The 23,548-nt window shown below is 40.3% G+C and overlaps 1 protein-coding gene across 7 annotated transcripts in view; it reads right to left on the bottom strand.

The window, feature by feature from the left end:
- The window catches only part of LOC122554382 (disabled homolog 1), a 697,887-nt gene that overhangs the window by 27,551 nt on the left and 646,788 nt on the right, over window positions 1-23,548 (bottom strand). For all 7 annotated transcript variants that reach the window (XM_043699303.2, XM_087990639.1, XM_043699302.2 and 4 more), the window contains one exon: window positions 20,684-20,737. In XM_043699303.2, the coding sequence (XP_043555238.1) occupies window positions 20,684-20,737 (54 nt within the window). The remainder of the gene's footprint in view (window positions 1-20,683; window positions 20,738-23,548) is intronic.

The raw sequence follows: 23,548 nt of genomic DNA, 5'->3' as shown, positions 1-23,548 counted from the left end.
CATGGCGTAGTCTCTCTCAATCTTTGTGATAATGGAATGTCCCTTGCAAATTAAGCCTTGTGTTAAACAAGTACCAACACCGTGTAAGCACATGTCACTACAACCTGATGCATTGTCTAGCAAATAGACCAGAAATTTATTGGTGTGAAAGGAACAAAGAGAAGTGCAATGTATAACCAGTAGACAAAGTACAGTATCACGCCTAACTAATAAATATTCCATTTAGGGCAACATAGTGATGGATGACAATTGATTATTCCTTCTAAATGTTGATTAATAGTCAAATAATGGCATGCGTTCTCATACTTAGTGTCTATTAGATTTTCGTGGGCCTTATCTCACAACTGCCCAGGCTTCTACAGTGTTCATAGCAGCAGCACTGGCATTCTCAGCACCTCCAGTGGACTCCCTCTTTCTTGTCCAATGAGACAGATATCTAGTCCATCTCCCACATACTAATTTCTCATCCCATTGTTGAGCTATGTTGTGCAGGGTACAGCAAACAACTATTATTCGGGAGACCCTGCTCAGTGAGATACTGGAGTGCTCCTCCTGAATGGCCCAGGCAATGGAAGCACATCTTCCGACAACTAATTGTCAGTTCAATGATGGCCGTGGCTGATGCATGGGCTACATTGAAGCATTGTGTAGTGTCAGTCTATGGAATGAGCATTCTCTGGTACAGCTGCTCCAGAAACATCTTTCCTTCTTCTATGGTGTGTAGTGCCTGAAACCTGAGGGAAGCCAAAGCCCACTGCAAATCCTAAGGATCAGACAGTTTAGCTGTTAGGTCCATGCTGAACTGTACAAACTGACTAGCTTTCCTAGTCAGAAAGAAACAAATAAGAAAATCTGTAAATGTCACATATTGGTTTGCCTCATCTTATATATTTCAAAATGGAGGTCCTATAATGACATTAAATGCATTTCCAAGCATGAGGTCTTTTACTGGTTTTTCCTTTTGGCTTTAGAGTGTCTGTGAATTTATGATTGCTCTTGTGGGCTGGCAAATGAAGATGTCACACAGGTCTCCAGTTGAGCTTTGAAAGGAGCTAGTGACTAGGAAGTTCAGTGTAGCTGTCATAGAGTCATAGAGTCATAGAGATGTACAGCATGGAAACAGACCCTTCGGTCCAACCCGTCCTTGCCGTCCAGATATCCCAACCCAATCTAGTCCCACTTGCCAGCACCCGACCCATACCCCTCCAAACTCTTCCTATTCATATACCCATCCAAATGCCTCTTAAATGTTGCAATTGTACCAGCCTCCACCACATCCTCTGGCAGCTCATTCCATAAACGTACCACCCTCTGTGTGAAAAAGTTGGCCCTTAGGTCTCTTTTATATCTGTCCCCTCTCACCCTAAACTTATGCCCTCTAGTTCTGGACTCCCCAATCCCAGGGAAAAGACTTTGTCTATTTATCCTATCCATGCCCCTCATAATTTTGTAAACCTCTATAAGTTCACCTCTCAGCCTCCGACGCTCCAGGGAAAACAGCCCCAGCCTGTTCAGCCTCTCCCTGTAGCTCACATCCTCCAACCCTGGCAACATCCTTGTAAATCTTTTCTGAACCCTTTCAAATTTCACAACATCTTTCCGATAGGAAGGAGACCAGAATTGCACACAATATTCCAACAGTGGCCTAACCAATGTCCTGTACAGCCGCAACATGACCTCCCAACTCCTGTACTCAATACTCTGACCAATTAAGGAAAGCATACCAAACGCCTTCTTCACTATTCTTCAGTGTTGCAGGAATTGTGCATCCTTTGAAATTGATGGCTGCAGATCTGCCTGCAGGATGTGGAAGATGTAGCAATCTGTTTACCTAGTCAGAGTCAAAAAGTGTGGTGCTCTAAAAGCACAGTAGGTCAGGCAACATCCGAGCAGCAGGAGAGTTGACATTTTGGACATTAAGGAGGAGAAAGTGAGGACTGCAGATGCTGGCGATCGGAACTGAAAATGTGTTGCTGGAAAAGCGCAGCAGGGTTTAGTCTGTTTGAAGAGCTGGTCAGATCTGGAGTGGATAGAGAATCACTGCAGATTCAATGCCACTATTGCTCTAAAGGTTGAAAATAATGTCTATGGGCCATGTTATATTAATCGATAATACTTAAGAGGGAAGGCAGCTCACACCAAACAGCAATGCTGACATTGGAAGGGAGGGGTTAGTGCAACTGCAAAGAGCATGGGAAGAGAGAAAGCAGACTCCTGAGCACCATTGACCACTCTAATAAGAGCATGTGTACAGAAAGCACTGGAGCTATTTCCAGATGAAAAAAATGACATTGCATCCATCTTTCACCATCCCACCTATGTTTCCCTCAGCCCCACACCCCCATTTATCTCTCCACATTCCTAATGAAGGGTTAATGTCCGAAATGAGCTGAAAATGTGTTGCTGGAAAAGCGCAGCAGGTCAGGCAGCATCCAAGGAATAGGAGAATCGACGATTCGGGCATAAGGCTTATGCTGCCTGACCTGCTACGCTTTTCCAGCAACACATTTTCAGCTCATTTAGGACATTAACCCTTCATTAGGAATGTGGAGAGATAAATGGGGGTGTGGGGCTGAGGGAAACATAGGTGGGATGGTGAAAGATGGATGCAATGTCATTTTTTCATCTGGAAATAGCTCCAGTGCTTTCTGTACACATGCTCTTATTAGAGTGGTCAATGGTGCTCAGGAGTCTGCTTTCTCTCTTCCCATGCTCCTTGCAGTTGCACTAACCCCTCCCTTCCAATGTCAGCATAGCTGTTTGGTGTGAGCTGCCTTCCCTCTTAAGTATTATCGATTAATATAACATGGCCCATAGACATTATTTTCAACCTTTAGAGCAATAGTGGCATTGAATCTGCAGTGATTCTCTATCCACTCCAGATCTGACCAGCTCTTCAAACAGACTAAACCCCCTCTTCATTGCCCCTTCCCTGACAATCTCCGAAAAAAAAAACCTTCCCTGCCCTTGACCCAGCCCCCTTTCAACCACTGCAATTGACACCAGTATCAGTCCCTGGGACATAGCCCCCCTCTTCACCAACACCACCCTGGAACCTTATCCTTCTTCACAGGCTCCAGACAACTCCCCTCTTCCCTATCTCAACTTATTCCACTCTGGATCCATTCCCCTTACCCCTGTCCCTCGCTTTCTCTGCTCCAGAACTGATGTGGCTCAATTCCTGAGAAATAATGACCCGTCTTCATCTTTGCTGAATCCAAACCCCATTGTTGACCCAACACCCACCACCTTACCGACAGTCACGGGATCCGGTTTTGCCTGCCCACCTCGATTCACCCTGAATATTGCATGAGTTACCTGGTCCCATACACATTGCACTCAATCCAGCTGGCATCCATTTACCTGACATCCAGACACCTTACCAAGCCAGCATCCTACTTATAGAGCATAGAACATCGAACATTACAGCACAGTACAAGCCCTTCGGCCCTCGATGTTGCGCTGACCTGTGAAATTAATCTGATGCCCATCTAACCTACAATGTTCCATTATTATCCATATGTATGTCCAATGCCCGTTTAAATGCCCTTAACATCGGTGAGTCTACTACTGTTGCAGGCAGGCCATGCCACGCCCCTACTGCTCTCTGAGTGAAGAAACTACCCCTCATATCTGTCCTAAATTTATCACCCCTCAATTTAAAGCTATATCCCCTCATGTTAGCCTCCACCATCTGAGGAAAAAGGTTTGCACTGTCCACCCTATCTAACCCTCTGATTATTTTATATGCCTCGATTAAGTCACCTGTCAACTTTCTCTCCAATGAAAACAGCCTCAGTTCCCTCAGCCTTTCCTTGTAAGATCTTCCTTCCATATCAGGCAACATCCTGGTAAATCTCCTCTGAACCCCTTCCAAAGCTTCCACATCCTTCCTATAATTAGTGACCAGAACGGTACGCAATATTCCAGGTGCAGCCTTACCAGTGTCTTGTACAGCTAATGCATGACCTCATGGCTCCAAAACTCAATCCCCCTCCAAAAAATGCCAACACACCATTTGCCTTCTTAACAACTATATCAACCTGGGTGGCAACTTTCAGGGATTTATGCACCTGGACGCAGAGATCTCTCTGTTCATCTACACTGCCAAGAATTTTACCATTAGCCCAGTACTCTGCATTCCTGTTACTTCTTCCGAACTGAACTACCTCATACTTTTCTGCATTAAACTCCATTTGCCACTTGTCAGCCCAGCTCTGCATCTTATCTAAGTCCCTCTGTAACCCACAACATCCTTCGACACTATCCACAATTCTGCCTACTTTAGTGTCATCTGCAAATTTACTAACCCCTCCTTCTACGCCCACATCCAGTTCATTTATAAAAATGACAAACAGCAGTGGCCCCAAAACAGATCCTTGCAGCACACCACTGGTAACTGATCTCCAGGATGAACATTTCCCATCAACTATCACCCTCTGTCTTCTTTCAGCTAGCCAATTTCTGATCCAAACTGTTAAATCACCTTCAATCCCGAAACTCCATATTTATCTGGCACTCGACCAAGTGACCTTATTTATATGGCACCATACTTTTTTGGCACATGGTTTATTTGGCACCCTACCTGTGACCCGACGATTGCCCTAACTTCACACTTAGCTTGCTTACTTACTTTGACAGCAGCTATCAAAATAGTTAGCTGTGACTCTGGGCCTTTAAATTCCAAGATATGCATTTGACTGCTGTGAAAAGGGGTCATGACAGTTTAGCAGTATAAGAGAAATGCCAGAATGATAGTAAAGCTCTGCAGTTCTGAAGGAACCCTGATCAGAGTTTATTATCAAAGATGTGGAGCTCTCTTCTTTTGTATGAAAAGTGATGGAGTTGCAATCTGCATGAGCCAGCTCATAATCACAACTAGACTGTCCAATGCGAAGTATTTCACTTATGAACTGTAGTTAGATGGTCCATAAGTTGGAAATAGGGAGAAATTACTAAAGCCTGCAGCAGATATTAACAGCAAATTACCAATGATGTTTTATACCAGTTAATCAGCAACCCATTACTTTTGAAACCAATACAGGATTACAATTTAAGTGGGTTGTTCAGACTTAGGAAATTGTTTTAATTTTTTTTCCCGACATGGGGTCAACCAACCTGAATGATGCTGCTGCATCTATGTTACCTCTTGGTGAGGAAAGTGAAGCTCTGTTCATGGGTGGTTAAATACACACACTGCGCTCCACTCACCAGTATACGGATGCTCATTAAATGCTAATACTAACAAAGAGCTAAGTGCATCATCTTGACATCTCAAGGAAATTACACAGCCAGAACCACTTTGAATGCTGCAAAGTGCTATGCCTTATTAATATACCATTTTATGTTGTCTTTCTCAAATATAACAGTTGCTTAGATAACAGAGTAAATATGATTAATAAAACTGCCATTTATTTTCAGTGAATTTCATAAAATTCTTAGAAGAATATAAAAGCAGATCATAAGTTAGGTCCACACCAAACCCCATCCCACCCCACCCCACAGAAACAGACATATTCTTTAAAGAGAATAAGAACAGCTGAACATAGGATTCAGAAATATTTTATTGCAGAGATTGCCCAAATATAAAAGCCTTCCCTGACTAATGCACCTAACCTATACATCCCTGGACATTATGCGAAGTTTAGCTTGGCCAATTCACCTAACCTGCACATCTTTGGACTGTCGGAGGAAACCAGAGCACCCAGAGGAAACTCATGCAGACACAGGGAGAATGTGCAAACTCCACACAGTCACCCAAGGCTGGAATGAAACCCAGGTCCCTGGTGTTGTGAGGCAGCAGCACTAACCATTGAGCCACCGTTATAATAGGCCCTTCTATTATACATACCTAATTCTCAGCGTGTGACAATAGAATTTATAGCACTTGCACTTCCATTTATGATAATAGATGACTAATGCACTTTAAAACCAGGAACAAAGCGATATACACATGTGCTTTTCATATACATTCAATAGTCTGAATCTGCTCTGAAACTTATTTCAATATCAGGGACCCTTGAGTGTGGAAGATCTTGAGATATAATTTGCTAATGCTTTTATCAGGAAACAACTTCTCCAATTGGATGACCACATATCATCTCTGGTGAAGAAGGGAGAGCAGGATACTTGCTCCTGCATAAGGTAATGTTTTTGAAAGAGTTAATGCTTGAGAATACATTAAGCTCAACCCAATCTGATGATGTCATAATGACTGGGAATTGGAAAGGCACAATATTTTAGGATTTTGTAGAGTGAAGACCCAAATCCATAGATATTCTCATAATCTTTGGACTAACATCTAACTTAGTACCTGTTCCTGACTGCTATCGTATAAGAAACTATATTGTGTTTATGATTCACATTAAACAACCCTAGTGGCTTCCTGTTACAATTGTAGACCAAATGGGCCTTTAGTTTCAGTCAAGGAAAGAGAATGTTGGAAACACATAATACTAACCAAAAGCTAGTAGTGATTGGCATTGTCGAAGAGTTGAGCTTGGATATGCTAATAGCTACTGAAATGCCTCATCTAGTTTCATCTAAAGTTAACATCCTTAGAAATATTTAGATCAACTTGTCAGTCCTAAAATCAAGGATAATTCGGTTCTTTTTTTCCTCCAGGTTTATTAATGATATATATTTCTCCAGATATACTGATATAACATCTTACATTAACTATCTCAAATGTAATCTATTTCTCTTGGAAATATGTCATATAAGTTCTATCTTCAAAGGTATGATGCAAACAAATTAGTAACAAGCTGACAAATGAAAGTAAAAGAAACGACTATGTAGATAGAAGACAACTTGAGGGACTGCTGCAGAAATTTGATCCATGGTGAAACACAGGAGTAAAACTGTAGCGAAAACAAAATGTCAGAGCATCCACCCATTGTCCCCTCAGCTTTTCACAGTCCACATCTGTCCTCAGCATATGGTTGTAGGCATAAAGTCCAAAATACTATTTTACACATTTATAATCTTTATTAAAAAAAAATCATGTGGCTGGGGCATACTGGCAAGGCCAGCCTTTGTTGGCCATCCTAATTGGCGTTGATCTGATTGGCTCTCTTGGCCATTTCAGAGGGCAATTAACAGTAAATTACATTTTTGTGAGTCTGGAGTCACAAATAAGACAGGCTAGGTGAGAATAGCAGACCTCGTCTCCTTTCCTAAAGAGCATTACTGAACCAGATGGATTCTTACATCAATTGACAATTCTTACATGGCCACCATTATCAGTTCCAGATTTTATTTCAAATTTCACTATCTGTCATGATGGGAATTGAACCCATGTCCCCAAGTGACTACATCTCTAATCCAGTTACAATACCATGATACAACTGCCTCCCCTTGCAGCTTAATTTTTGTCATAATCTTCCTGACCATCTTCCATCTCAATGCACTATTTAATCTAATATACCCTAATGCACTAAACTAAGTATGATTTGCATGTCCATCACTCTTCTACTTAACAATATCAGTTGTTTCTGTTGCTCCAGAGATAAAGTGCCAAGATTTATAATTTAGTTTTAAATTGCCACCATTTCCCCCCTCTCCTCCACCATGTAATTAAGTATGTAATTTCATGATTCAAATATTTTAGGGATGTAACTTGTAGCTTGGGATTTTAGTTTTGAAAAGTAAGACAAATGAAAGAATCTAATTTGAGAAATTGCTAAATATGCCAAAGATAATTACAGTTCAAAAAATGGTTCACACTACTTTAAGGTGTTAGAGCTAGCGGTGCGAGAACAATAAATAGCACGTGGCTTTCTTTTAGCTTCTTAATAAGCCTGGTAAGATTGCAGTCATTCTTATTAGAGGTTTACATTATTCATGCAATTGTCCAGATCAAAGAAAATTGGAAAACAATTGGTAAACAAGAGAAGATCTTAAAGCATCCACCTTGTAGATCAAATGGAAGGTTTGAAGAGTTGGTGCTAAATCATTTAAATTTCTACCTGGAACATTCCAGTAATGACAAAGTGCAATGAAAATAGATTATGCAAGGAGATAACCTTTTGGTTTGGTTTCATCTATGTGATTTTGCAAGGGAAGGCTGTTGAAGTCAGCCTTGGAAGCAGGTTTGAGACATGCAAAACTAGAGCCTACTGGAGCAATAGGCAAATAGCAGAGTGCTATCAGAAACCAAGGGAGATTTAAGCAATAGTGCAGTAAGACTATGCAGAGCTGAGGTGAGGAAATCCAGAGGCCATCAACAATTGTGAGGTCTTTTAGGAGATTTGGAGGGTTGCCACATGTAATGCTTGTGGAATGACCCCAAAAAATCTCAAATCACGTAGAACTATGGCAACATTGAAGTGAATCAAAGTCAATTTCTAAAAGCTGTGAAACACCATTGTTTGGTTCCAAGAGAAGTAAACGAACCCTTAAGATCCTTTAAAATATCGGGGAATTCTTAGATGGAACTAACAGCAGAAGAGGCAGTGTTCTTTAGGCTTGAAGAATAAGTGTTTATGAAATATAGTGCAAAGGTAGCAGCATTTGCTTTGTTTCACCCTTGCACAGTAAAGATGTTTTGTTTAAATGTGAAATCCTGTGGCATAGTTCTTTCAGTTTAATAACTGACAGTTCAAATTTCCTTTGCAAAGTTATTGGACTCCACTGAATTCAGTTGAGCACTGGCAGATGACAGAATTACACCTATTGGTAGTTTTATCAGATTTTCTTTTGGACAGTTGGAAAATTAAATATGTAGTGATTTGAAGAGTTGATTGTAATGTGCAAACACAAGTTCTATATGGAAAAGGGACACATTTAGGAGAAGTTATAAAACACGTAAATGAAATGTCCTTTTATAAAGTTTTATGAAATAATTGGGTGGCAAAGTGCAGTATGTTGTAATGCTGGCAGTATACTAATCGTCTGAGTTCTGAAGAAGGGTCACTGGACTCACAATGTTAATTGTGCTTGTTCTCCACAGATGCTGAATTTTTCCAGCAATTTCTGCTCTTGTTTCAGATTTCCAGAATCCCCAGCTCTTTGGGTTTTTTAAAGGCTAGTCTTCCTTACTTTACTACATTCTCCATGCTGCAGACAGCTAATCTATTTAATAAGGGGCATAAACCTTATCAATCTTATTCAGGTGTTAATCAATCACTACCAATGGTCAACCGTTCTGTAGGATTAAGGTTATTTTCATGTTTGAGAAATGGACCTTATTTTGTAACGAAATCTGTGCACTGAAAATTGAAACTGTGTTTGGCACTGGCTGTGAGCCAGTGCTGTAATTGCTCAGGAATAAAACTGATCTTAATTTATAATGTATTTACTTCAGCAACAAATATGATGCAACTCAATTCAAAATTGATTTTTCATGTCCAATAAAACGAGGTGCTATTACTGAAGTATCAATTTGATGATTGAAAGGAGGTACGACTCTTAATTGCTCTAATTTTCATTCTTTTATTGTTCATTGCCTCCTTTAGTTAGCAGGAAGTCTGCTTTAATGAAGGTGGAAGGTGTAGCTACTGTTCTCAAGAGATTCAGAACAGTAAGAGAAATCTCTCCTCAGGAAAGTCCAATTTAAACTGCAACTGGCTCTGCCAATTCCTCAAACTCTGTAGTTACAGCAATTATTCATATGTTTAAAAGCATCATATGATCTGAGATTTGAAACATCAGTGCAAATACATTGGTCCCAACAGGTAAGCACATCATTTGAGTCCAACTCACGCAGGCAGCACGATCACAGATTAAATGTGCTGTATTGTGTGTTACTGAGCCGGAGACCTAGATAAATCTTCGATTAAATAGGCTGCATGGTGTCGTACTGAAACATACCACCAGCAAGTTTCTGGATTAAATGTGCTAATGTGCTGAGATACTGAGCGATAGACACAAAATTTGATCGTCATTAAACTGGACTATCAAATTTTGATTTTTATTATCTGATTTTTTTTACACTTGGGACCTTTTATGGATTTAAAACATGGTTTAAAAACACTGACTTAAGATGACTGCACTGCTCATCTGACCACAAGTTGAGCCTGTACATGAAACCATTCCTGAGCAAGACTCAGCTTGATTTGAAATTAGCATGTTATCAAAATGACTGAAACAAGTTACTCAGATCCACATCTCCAGCACTGACTTACACCTTACTAGAAACTTTACATTGGGATGAAGCAGGCCTCGCGACTGTTCAGCCTGAAAAACCACAATAAAGTTAGGTGTAGATATACACGATGAACTGCATTTCAGGCCTAATACCTCAGGGAGTATAAGAAATTTTTAAACTGCATATTCATGGTCTTGCTTTTTGTATCAGAGCCACTTCCCTATTTAAACATTATAGCGTTTGTAATCTTGATAATTCATTTTACTACTTTTGGGGGGTTTGTAAGCAATAAAATTTCACTTTCTTTCGGTCAAAGAAACATTTTTAATTGGTTCCTTCATTTTTGAACTAATAAACTGCATGTGAAGTGTAATATAGTCGAATGTTTAAAAGAATTTTAAAAACTTTATTGTGGTGAACCAAGGGAATTAAAAAATGGGGAGCTCATTCACCCCTTCTCACCTGGTTATAACAGGTCCCAGGTTTAACATACTGTGGAATTAACTACAGAAATGAGGAATTCAAAGTTAAACCTTTGAAACATTCTCGCCTAAATTGAAGCAGCAGTCAGTGTTAAAGGTGACACAAAGTTCTGGAGGGGAATAGATAGCAAAGGTTCCTACCCCTTGGCTCCTTTAGCAATTGTTGATGGCAAGTAAGAATGTGCAAGTGTAAGAGAAAATGTCTGAAAGATAGTGGCTTCAATAAGGCATCTTACAACAGATAGCATCTTGTGGAACCCTATTCCAACTCAGGCCTATGATTTTAAAAGGAGAGATCAGTACAGGGAGGAAGGCAAAGGAAGCACTAAGTTAAACTTATCAAGGAATTCAGCAAAAAAGTCTGAACCTTTAAAGCTTTTTATATATCTCATGAGGAGCTACATTATTTTTTGAAGACAAAAAAAGTCAAGTGATTAACTGCATAACAAACTAAAACAGAAAATGCTGGAAAATCTCAGCTGGTCGAGCAGCACCTGTGTGAGAGAGTGAGACCAGAGTTAACATTTTGAGTCCTTCTTCAGATTGTAGAAGCACAGATGTAGTTCAGGATGCATTCAATTGTCTGCCATATTTCATCCTCCATATGTTTGGCCACTCTTCAGGTGGTCATCAGTGCAAAGTTCTGAGACATCATGACACTCATGCTAAAGATGGCCTCCTCCAATTTCTGCATGAGGATGCACAATGCTTTTGGAAATGCTGACAGAAACACACATTTCTCATTACTGTTCCACAAACTCTAATTTTGTGAGTAATTCTGAAGCCTTAGCATTTGTGCAAAGCTGAGCAGACCGTACAATGTCCTGCACCTTTCGACAGGAACTTTCCACTGTGTTGTCTGTGTCTACCACATTCTGCGCACATGTAACACGTATCTGTTTATCTGTGATGTACCTGACAAACTGTGTGTTCTCTGCATTGTGTTACTGTGCATAGGAATAATATGATGGTGTAGTCTGATAGAGTATTGAGAACTCCTCAGGTTATTCCTTAATCTCAATTAGTAACCTGGTCTCTGTCCACTCCAACATCTACCACCAGGGCCAGGGCAGTTCTTTTTCTTACATTGTGGTTCAGGTGGCCATGTCTATTGGTCCACCCTGGTTGCCTTCCTGGCTGGTGCTGCGGACTTTCTTCTTCTGCAATGAAAAAAGGCAAAATGTTACATGTGCAGGAGGAGAACTATTGGTGATAGAGCTGTGACGATCAGGTATGAGAAGACTGTGGCATGACAGGGAGCTTGAGTGTTGTCTATTCAGATGGAGATTTGAGGAGTGGACTGGAGTGAAAGATATCTGTGTAACAGCAAAATGCACTAACGAGAGGAATGTTGTGCAGGAGAACATCTGGGAAGTGATGGAACGATGCCTGCAAGCTGCAAATTAGAGCCAAACATCTTGTTAGACCTCAGGTTGCCACTGAATTCTAAAACCTGCTACTTGACTCGGCCTGCATTTCACCCTCTTGCTGCAATAGCTCTGTTACTAACAGCTACAGGTGCTTGGTGAGGCTGGCTGGCTTCCTGCTACCATTCTCAGGGAAGAGGTTTACTGTCTCACTGAAATTGACACAACCTTTAAGCATGAGACCAAGAACAGAAGACTGGCTTTCCCATATTTTGACTCCTGTCTGCAGCTTCTTGCTTCCCAATGGTTTCTTGAATACCACTCAATCTTATAATTGTGTACATTTCCAGGATTTCTCTTTTGCTTCAGCATTTCATCCAGCTCACTCACCCTGATTGGATGTGGGACCTACTGATGAGACATTTTGCTGTGGCTGTGGAAAAATGTTTTGGTGAATCAGCTTTCCAATCACCAAATTTGTTCTACTATTTTAGCACAGGATAAATACAGAAGATTACATCCTGAGAATCTGGTAGACTAACAATACAAATATAATTTTATTCAATATTTGAGAGATGAGGGAAAATCTTAACTTAAATAGAAAATAAAATGTTTTAACAGGGCCAGGCCAAGCTAATATTTAGTTTGTGTGTTACTAAACATACAGTTTGTAAGATGTGTTTCCAAATTTGTTATTAAGTAACTTATATCAGAAATGTTAAAGAATAGTATTTTATTGATTATACCTTATGAGTAATGTGAAATAATCTTAAAATAATTTATATTTCAGTAATTTGAAAATAATGCATTATTCCACAATCTGCCATTATTTATATTATTGCATAATTTAGTTCTAGGATATAATCTGATATTTGAGGCAAACATTTATAATCATTTGCATGTTTGATTTTTGCATACTTTATGGCCCCATCTGAGGCTTCTTTTGAGTTGTTGGCTTTCTACAGGCTGTCAGCTTTTTAATACTGTCAGGTTTTTGGGATTTTTTTTTAGGTTAACATCTGTGTCCATCACACATCTACAGAGAAAAGAAAGGCACAAAACTCCAGCAGAAACTAGAAATAAGATGTGAACAAGGACATACAAAATAAATCTGGAATATCAGCAGGGAACAATGACAAAGGTCAGTTGAAAAATCAGGGCTAATGACCCAGAAACTACACATGAAAAAAAAATCAATAACAAATAAACACAGAAGAAAATTGTAGAGAAGCGTAACATTTAAAAAAAACATGGACTGAAAGTCAGACTCTTTTGATCATGTGCAGACCATGAGGTTAGAAGCTGTCCAATTTTATGGCAATAAATAAGAAATTTCAGGAGAAGGTAGTGAATTGAAATACCAGCAATAAATTCTTGAAGGAAAAAAATACTTTTTGAAAAGATTCAAAACACAGAAAAGGAAAGTCTACTTGGTTTTCTTGTGAAATTGTTTACTTTTCATATAATTATACTGGAAAAATTAATATTATTTCCTCACACCAACTGCGAAGCCAAGATGACAGCAGAAAACATTTCATCAAGTCTTTTAGTGATTGCTTTTGTGTTCCCTCCTCTTGCTTTCTTTTTGAGTAGATATTCTTTCTGCATGGGTTGGATTTTGTGGATAATCAGGCCCCAAGATCAGGAATAGGAGTGTTTGCAGGTTTCAATTAGGCATTAATTAGCTGCTAACATGTGAAATTACCAGCCAATTAATGATGAGTAGACACGAGGGTCATCCATTCACAGGGTAGAGTTAGGAAACATTATAGAAGAAGCTGTAGCAACTGACACTGTAGCAAGTACTAGTGCCTCATTTAAAGGGCAACAGGCTTACATTCCCTGCTGACTGTCCTCCTGGTCAGCCCAAAAAACTTGAATGCAGCGCCATACGTGCATCAATGACCTTATTCAGTCCACCATGGCATTTCATGTGGTAATACCGTATGGTGAGTGTGGTGGACAGGGAATGATCCCTAGTTAGTAGTACTGGAAATAGGCTTTAGCATTATGTGCCAGAGGCACGACTGCATCTCAGTGACAGACTTCAGTATCATTATTGAACTAGGTTTTTTAAGGGTGGCTGCATTAAAGAGCTATTTATTTGTCCCCATCATGGATTGTTAGGATGCCACTGGGACAAGCATTGTGTCAGAGAGCAGGGACTCATAGAAAATTAATGGAAGATTATTTGTATTGTGCTGCTTTTACAGCACGTGGTCAATAGTGAAGACCATTTGCTTGTTTTTGGTTAAGGATAATCAAGGATTGTTTTACCTTAGAAAATCCAGAAGTTAAATGTATTACGACAATTTGGAGACAACCTGACTGGGGTCAGAAGTAAGTATAGCTGTCCTCCTAAAAACAAATCTAGAACAGTTCAGAGAAAACACAGTTACCTCAGTAGAAAAGTTATTGCCTATATCATTCAGATACAGGGTGCTTAGCTAGAAGTCTTCAGGATATTCAAAAGCTGAAAAATTCTAAACTTTTAGTTTTAAGTATTCTTATATAAAGACTTCAGTTCACAGAAAAGAACTGTGGAAAATCAACAACATTAAACTTAAAGATTTTCAGATGAAGAAATCTTTTCTCTGGATTTGAATTGCAATAATCCAATGGTTTTGGGGAATAGATTAGGCTTTGTTTTGTTGGATTTTTTTCTCTCCTAACAACTGCCTGTATCAGAATATCTTTTTAAAAAAATATATATGTGATAAAAATCTGTTCTGCTGTTATAAAAAAAACTCTGTAGCATTGTGAAATTATCTTTCAGTGAATGACCACATCGCCATATTAACTAAGATAATCATGATCTATTGTGATTTGTTCAGTAGTGCCATCAGCTGTGGACATAACATTGCTATGCTTGTCACCATAGGAAAATTGAGGCGATAACATGAAGGAAAAAGTCAAGATTACTGGACGGTTACTGTTGGAAGAGTATAGCTAAGCCATTAATGTTTTCATAGAACATAGAACATTACAGCGCAGTACTAGCCCTTTGGCCCTGGATGTTGCGCCGACCAGTCATACCAATTTGAAGCCCATCTAACCTACACTATTCTATGTACGTCCATATGTTTGTCCAATGACGACTTAAATGCACTTAAGGTTGGCGAATCTACTACCGTTGCAGGCAAAGCATTCCTTACCCTTACTACTCTCTGAGTAAAGAAACTACCTCTGACATCTGTCCTATATCTACCACCCCTCAATTTAAAGCTATGCTTCCTCGTGCTCGCCATCACCATACTTGGAAATAGGTTCTCCCTGTCCACCCTATCTAACCCTCTGATTATCTTATATGTCTCTATTAAGTCACTTCTCAATCTTCATCTCTACAACAAAAACAGCCTCAATCCCTCAGCCTTTCCTCGTAAGACCTTCCCTCCATATCAGGCAACATCCTAGTAAACCTCCTCTGAACCCTTTCCAAAGCTTCCACATCCTCCTTATAATGCGGTGACCAGAACTGGACATAATACTCCAAGTGCGGCCGCACAAGAGTTTTGTAAAGCTGTGCCTTAACCTCATGGTTCCGGAACCCGATCCCTCTATTAATAAAAGCTAAAACACTGTATGCCTTCTTAACAACCCTGTCAACCTGGGGTGGCAACTTTCAAGGATCTGTCTGCTCATCTACACTACCAAGAATCTTACCATTAGCCCAGTACTTTGCATTCCGGTTACTCCGACCAAAGTGAATCACCTCACACTTGTCCGCATTAAACTCCATTTGCCACCTCTCAGCCTAGCTCTGCAGCTTATCTATGTCTCTCTGTAACCTACAACATCGTTCATCACTATTCACAACTCCACCGACCTTAGTATCGTCTGCTAATTTACTAACCCACCCTTTTAAGCCCTCATCCAGGTCGTTCATAAAAATGGTGAACAGCAGTGGACCCAACACCGACCCTTGTGGTACTAGTAACTGGACTCCAGGATGAACATTTCCCATCAACCACCACCCTCTGTCTTCTTTCAGCAAGCCAATTACTGATCCAAACTGCTATATCTCCCACAATCCCATTCCTCTGCATTTTGTACAATAAGGTAAAAACAATGACTGCAGATGCTGGAAACCAGATTCTGGATCAGTGGTGCTGGAAGAGCACAGCAATTCAGGCAGCATCCGATGAGCATCAAAATCGACGTTTCGGGCAAAAGCCCTTCATCAGGAATTTGATGAAGGGCTTTTGCCCGAAACGTCGATTTTGCTGCTCGTCGGATGCTGCCTGAATTGCTGTGCTCTTCCAGCACCACTGATCCAGAATTTTGTACAATAGCCTACTGTGGGGAACTTTATCGAACGCCTTGCTGAAATCCATATACACCACATCAACCAGTTTACTCTCATCTACCTGTTTGGTCACCTTCTCAAAGAACTCGACAAGGTTTGTGAGGCACGACCTACCCTTCACAAAATCGTGATGACTATCCCAAATCAAATTATTCTTTTCTAGATGATTATAAATCCTATCTCTTATAACCTTTTCCAACACTTTACGAACAACTGAAGTAAGACTCACTGGTCTATAATTACCACGGTTGTCTCTACTCCCCTTCTTGAACAGGCGAACCAAATTTGCTATCCTCCAGTCTTCTGGCACTATTCCTGAAGACAATGACTACAGGATTTAAAGATTAATGTCAAAGGCTCGGCAATCTCCTCCCTGGCTTCCCAAAGGATCCGAGGATAAATCCCATCTGGCCCAGGGGACTTATTTATTTTCACACTCTGCAGGATTTCTAATACCTCTTCCTTGTGAACCTCAATCACACCTAGTCTAGTAGCCTGTATCTCAGTATTCTCCTTGACAACATTGTCATTTTCTAGAGTGAATACTGTCGAAAAATATTCATTTAGTGCTTCCCCTATCTCCTCTGACTTCACACACAACTTCCCACTACTATCCTTGACTGGACCTAATCTTACTCTCATCATTCTTTTATTCCTTATATACCTATAGAAAGCCTTAGGGTTTACCCTGATCCTATCCACCAACAACTTCTCATGTCTCCTCCTGGCTCTTCTGAGCTTTCTCTTTAAGTCTTTCCTGGCTACCTTGTACCCCTCAAGTGCCCTAACTGAGCCTTCACATCTCATCCTAATATCAGCCTTCTTCTTCCTCTTGACCAGAGATTCCACTTCCTTCATAAACCACGGCTCCCGCGCTCTACAGCTTCCTCCCTGCCTGACAGGTACATACTTATCTAGGACACTCAGGAGCTTTTCCTTGAATAAGCTCCAAATTTCTAATGTGTCTATCCCCTGCAGTTTCCTTCTCTATCCTATGCTTCCTAAATCTTGCCTAATTGCATCATAATTGCCTTTCCCCCAGTTGTAACTCTTGCCCAGTGGTAAACATCTATCCTTTTCTATCACTAAAGTAAACATAACAGAATTGTGATCGCTATCACCAAAGTGCTCACCTACATCCAAGTCTAACACCTGGCCGGGCTCATTACCCAGTACCAAATCTAATGTGGCTTCGCCTCTTGTTGGCCTGTCTACATACTGTGTCAGGAAGCCCTCCTGCACATACTGGACAAAAACTGACCCATCGAAGTACTCGTACTATAGTGTTCCCAGTCAATATTTGGAAAGTTGAAGTCCCCCATGACAACTACCCCGTCTCTCTCACTCCTATCGAGAATCATCTTTGCTATCCTTTCCTCTACATCTCTGGAATGATTCGGAGACCTATAGAAAACTCCCAACAGGGTGACCTCTCCTTTCCTGTTTCTAAACTCAACCAATACTACCTTGGTTGACGAGTCCCCAAATATCCTTTCTGCAACTGCAATACTGTCCTTGACCAACGATGCTACACCTCCCCCTCTTTTACCATCTTCTCTGTTCTTACTGAAACATCTAAATCCTGGAACCTGCAACAATCATTCCTGTCCCTGCTCTATCCATGTCTCCGAAATGGCCACAACATCGAAGTCCCAGATACCAACGCGTGCTGAAAGTTCATCCACCTTATTCTAGCTGCTCCTGGCATTGAAGTAGACACACATCAAACCAACCTCTTGCTTGCCAGTGCCATCTTGCATCCCTGAAATTTGATTTTGGACCTCCCCTACTCTCAACCTTTTCTACACTTGAACTACAATTTTGCTTCCCATCCCCCTGCTGGATTAGTTTAAACCCACCCCAATAGCCTTAGCGAATTCCCCCCCCCCCCCCCAGGATATTGGTACCTCTCTGGTTCAGATGAAGACCATCCTGCTTGGAGAGGTCCCACCTACCCCAGAAAGAGCCCCAATAATCCAAGAATCCAAAATCCTCCCTCCTGCACCATTCCTGTAGCCACGTGTTCGACTCCTCTCTCTCCCTATTCCTCGCCTCACTAGCACGTGGCACGGGCAACAAACCAGAGACAACAACTCTGTTCGTCCTAGCTCTAAGCTTCCATCCTAGCTCCCTGAATTTCTGCCTTAAATCCCCATCTCTCTTCCTACCTATGTTGTTGGTGCCTATGTGGACCACGACTTGGGGCTGCTCCCCCTCCCCCTTAAGGATCCCAAAAACACGATCAGAGACATCACGAACCCTGGCACCTGGGAGGCAACACACCAACCACGAGTCTCTCTCTTCCCCTCAGAACCTCCGATCTGTCCCCCTAACTATGGAGTCCCCAATGACTACTGCTCTGCTCCTCTTCCCCCTTCCCAGCAGCAGGGACATACTCTGCGCTAGAGCCCTGTTCCTCACTGCTTTACCCAGTAAGTCCCCCGTCCCCCCCCCCCCCAACAGTATCCAAACCGGTATATTATTGTTGAGGGGAATGGCCACAGGAGATTCCTGCACTGCCTGCCGGTTCCCTTTCCGTCCCCTGACTGTAACCCATCTGCCTTTTCCTTGTACCTGAGGAGTGACTACCTCCCTGTAACTCCTCTTAATAACCCCCTCTGCCTCCCGAATGATCCGAAGTTCATCAAGCTCTAGCTCCAGTTCCCTAATGCGGTTTTCGAGGAGCTGGAGTTGGGTGCACTTCCCACAGATGTATACAGCAGGGACACTAGTGGTGACCCTTACCTCCCATATTCTGCAGGAGAAACATTCAACTGCCCTCACCTCCATTCCTACTATTCTAAATTCCCAAAGAGACTGTTGAAAAAATAAGGAATAAAAAATAAACTCGTCATCTTACCCATCAGGCGCACAGAACATTTTTTTTGGTTAGAGGAGGAGGATGGGTGAGAGACACTACCCGAGTAGTGTTTCGGGTAACGCAACCACACAAATGTATGACTTCCCAGAAGTCCTTCGCTCCTCCCTCGCACCTCTCAGCAAGTGGAGGCCCAACTCGCGAGGTAAGTTCCTTTTAATGCGGGAAAACGCACCCTTTCCGGCAGCCCTCGGTTCACCACTCCTTCTCTCCTCGCCACTCTGGCAAAATGGAGGCCGGACTCGCGAGGTAAGTCCATTTTAATGTGAGAAAACTTACCCTCATATTGCTGAGGTGCATGCATACGGTTTCCCATACAGAGAAAATCATGACATAGCAGAGAGTATGATTCAGCAGATCGCTCACGTCAGAGATGTGTGCATATTATCACTTTCTCTCTAAGTTCTATGCAGCAGTGGCAAAGCAAGAGGAGGTGAGATGCCTGGAGTATCTGTCAAGACTTTGAGCTTCTCAGGATAGTAAGGAGGCATAGGTGTAGTTTACAAGGAAGTGGACTTCTCTCTGGGCACTGCTGGGGAGTGGGTAGCATTGCCTCTGCCCCTCTGCCAGTCACTCCGGTGCCTCAAGAAGCTGTAGTAACACAGGAGATATCTGAACCTATTTACAAGCCCCACAGCATTTTGCAGCACCTTAGGTCTCAGGCAGCCAGTGGATGGCCATCAAGATCATCCCAAGTGTGATCCAGAAAATCACGATCCTTCCTGTTTGCAAGCCCGAGAAAACCACGATGTAGGAACAAAACCTAATATTGATTGAAGTAAAAATATGTAAAAGAGAGAGAGAGAGTGGGTGGGGATTGGGAGGGCTGTTGACCAATACTTTCGACAGAAAGATAATCTATTGGGCAAAAGTTTTCTTGCAAGTTTCTTGCCATGTCATGAATGAAGTTAGAACACTAGATGCTGGAATAGCATTTGTCTTGGAAGGAGTTATGCCTGCTATGTTCATTTATTGACAGTTCCTTACTCAGCACCAATATCACAATTTCAAACATTGTAATTGTAGTTGTGATGAGTGACACAATCCTACATGAATGTGCATTGATATCAATGTAGCCATAGACAGTCAGCAGATTAACAAGGTTATAATAATCATTCAAACATCATAGTGAACCAATTGACTAACATTTAAGTTACTGGTTTCAATACTTCACTAACAACTGTAGTCCTGTACCCTTTTACATAAATACCTCATAAGAAAGAAAACCTGAATTTTTATTGGAAGAATTCAATCACATTAGACCTAATTGCTAGTTCAGCTATTCAAATCAGAGCTATCCAAATAGCTGATTAGGTTTTAGCGTTAGAGCAAAATGTTGAAACTTCTTGCTGAATTTACTAGAATTTTCAGAGTTACATTATGTTAGATTCAGTTTTCCGCATTGAGGAAATTAAGCATCATACCCAGAGGTTAGATAAAGACATGTATTAGAGTAGATAATTGGAGAGGCAGCACCTTTTTTTTAATCATAAACTTATGTAATAAGTTACATAAAATATCAGGGATACAAAGTACAAATAGAAAAATCCACATTTAACTCACTGGTTGGCTTTTTGGCACATCATAGACACCCTCCTTCTGCTGACTTGTTGGCACCTGAGTGAACAATTAGAAAACAAATATTCGAGTAAACAATCATGTGCTATCATAACACTTTAGTGAAAACATACAACTGTTGATGATTTTAAAGAAAGTGGTTTCAACAGTATTAAAAAGTATTGACTGGTGTAGCTAGATATATATCATTCTTGGCATAAACTGTATCAATGGCAATCACACCACTGCTTTGGAATAATCTAGTCACTACTCACTGATCCATGATGTAAGGTTCTAATGTTACAGTTTATTTAGGAATGGTTAAAAGGAGGAATATTGTAAGGTGTTGGGAGTGTAGTGTGGGGATGGGAAGAGGGATTCACCACTCACTTAAGCAGCATGGTCTAAACTAGATAGTTATGAGTTCAGGATGTTCTCCTGCTTTTTTGCTTGGTTGCCTTGGTTAGGTATGTTTAACTGATCTTTAGTTTTAGCTAAATGTCTTATGATCCATCTACTCAAAAGGAAAAGGCAACAGAGACATTATCTGACCCACACCATTCAGACTTGGAGAAGTGTGCAATCAACATTCCATTGTTTTCCACTTTCATTCCTGAAAAGAATTGTATGAGCACATGTCGACTTTATTGTTCCAATATTTCTCATCTCAAAGGGAAAATTTATAGAGTTATCACTAAAACAACAGGGGTTAAAAGAATAGGCCTTTTATTTTAACCTCTTGAGCCAAGAGACCTGTTTCCAGTCTCCAATATTGCTCCTCTGAAGCATTTGTATGAAGAGAGTCTGGAATAATTTTCTGGCCAATTTTTCTTCATTCTCACCAGCAAAAATCAATTTTCTTCTCAGTATCCTATTAAAGTGAGATGGCTGAGATCAGTAACTCAGCAGATTGAGGAACATCAGAACTCAGGCTTATCAAGATATACAGTGTCTTCATGTTCTAGTATATTATGGCACATCTTATTTTTACACCTCGTATAATCAAAGATATAACTGAAGTACAGTTCTCATGAGTTTTGTTTTAACAACAGAATCAATTTAATAAGAAACCAAACAGCTATATTCTTATAACAAAATCACATATTTTGCACTGATTGAAAAGAGTAGAAGGAAACTACCAATATCTGATTGCTAATTATTTATTATTACAGTACTCTAAATATACTAAAGTTGCATACTCTTAAAAATTACAAATATGACAGTTCTCTAAAATTCAATCCCCTAAGTGTGCTAGAATTAATCAAGCAGAGGTGACTTTGTCCACGTGGGTACATTTGCAAGATGGAAGAGTTTTCTATATGGCAAGATAGCTGAAACCAAAGGATCAGTGGGTCACTCAAAGCTCTGCTTCAAGGATGTCTGTAAGCCCTGAACACTGAACTTGGGAGACACAAGCTAACACTTGAATTGAATGGCGACATCACTATTTTCCACCATTGTGTTCTTTGGTTATAGAGTTGACCTTCAGGCACTAAAACCAAAAAAAAACCCTCAAGTATATCTGGTAGCCACTTCATATGCGGCACCTGTGGCAGAACCAGCCTCCTCAGTATCAGCAGAAATGTGAATTTATTCCATCCTCAGCAGATTGGCTGTATGTCCATCATCTCACATAGATAAAAGAATTCCGACAACAGGGATCCTTAATAAATCTATAAACAATTGCATCTTCTGATAATAAGGTTCCAATAAATCTCCTCTACCCAGCAGTTACTATGAAACTTCAATCAGACAACAGGAATAGACATGCTAACCAGCTACAATGACAGAGCATATTGTTACTAAATTATGAAGGGAGAATAACAATTCTGCCATTAGTTGTAAAATACTTCAGTTGAATACTGAGAGTGTTTCTTCAGTGGTGATTTTATTTTAATAATTCTTTTCACATTTCCAGCACAAATCTGTGGCAAATATTTACCTTTGTGAGCAAAATTCAATTATAAATGATACCTAGCCCATAGTTCCATTAAATAGGTTTTATAAATTTAATACATATACTATTGGCATTGATAACAACCAATGTTAAAACATTTAATGTTTCATAGACTACTGTTTAAAATTATTGTGTGATTTGGATTAGGATCTTTCTACAGATTCAAGTAAAATATGAACAGCTCAAAGGAAAATGGACAATGAGCATTGGAAGCTACTTAAAATGACCAAATATAACAGGATAGATTTCTCTGCTCTTGAAGACGATACTGTGGAGAGGTTGTACTTGATTTACCAGCAGAGTACATAGTATCTGCTTGTAATCCTGCAGGATGAATGCTGCATTTGAAAATGGTATCACAAATTACAGCGAACAGAAAACAATTTTAACATTTCAACAGGCATGACATTTTGAGCAAATTCATCCAGTTTAAACAATGCTCAGGGTTATTCAGTCCATCAGGAATTTAACATGAAAATTAAATTGGCGACACTATAAGAGCTGCCCCACTTAGCAACTGTTGCTAATGCATTTACAAAGTCACAGCATCAAATGATTGAATTATTTTCTTGTTTCCTAGACAACTGCAACATGAAATTGGTGTCAGTAGTTATTTTAAGGTTATAGATGATAACTTCCTCCACTCTATTTGTAGTTGCAGTGATCTATATGCAGCATCCTTAACTGTATACCAGAGACATCTTACTGGAACACTAACAGTCTCACAAATGAAACTTCTTAAACTTGCATAATGTACCACTTTATTATTATACTGAAATATTAAATGGTTTTTGCCACAATTAGACCATGATCATTAACAAAGTGTCAGTTATTTTTAAACTACTAGCTAATAGGTCAAAAATAGTTTTTAAATGGAATGAACATTGATGACTATGATGACAATGTCTTAACTC

Source organism: Chiloscyllium plagiosum, unplaced genomic scaffold (genome assembly GCF_037043375.1).
Source record: "Chiloscyllium plagiosum isolate Xiang-an unplaced genomic scaffold, Cpla_swu_hap1 HiC_scaffold_9, whole genome shotgun sequence".
Lineage (NCBI taxonomy): Eukaryota > Metazoa > Chordata > Chondrichthyes > Orectolobiformes > Hemiscylliidae > Chiloscyllium > Chiloscyllium plagiosum.
The sequence above is the reverse complement of the archived record's forward strand: the minus strand, read 5'-3'. Positions and strand labels throughout refer to the sequence as shown.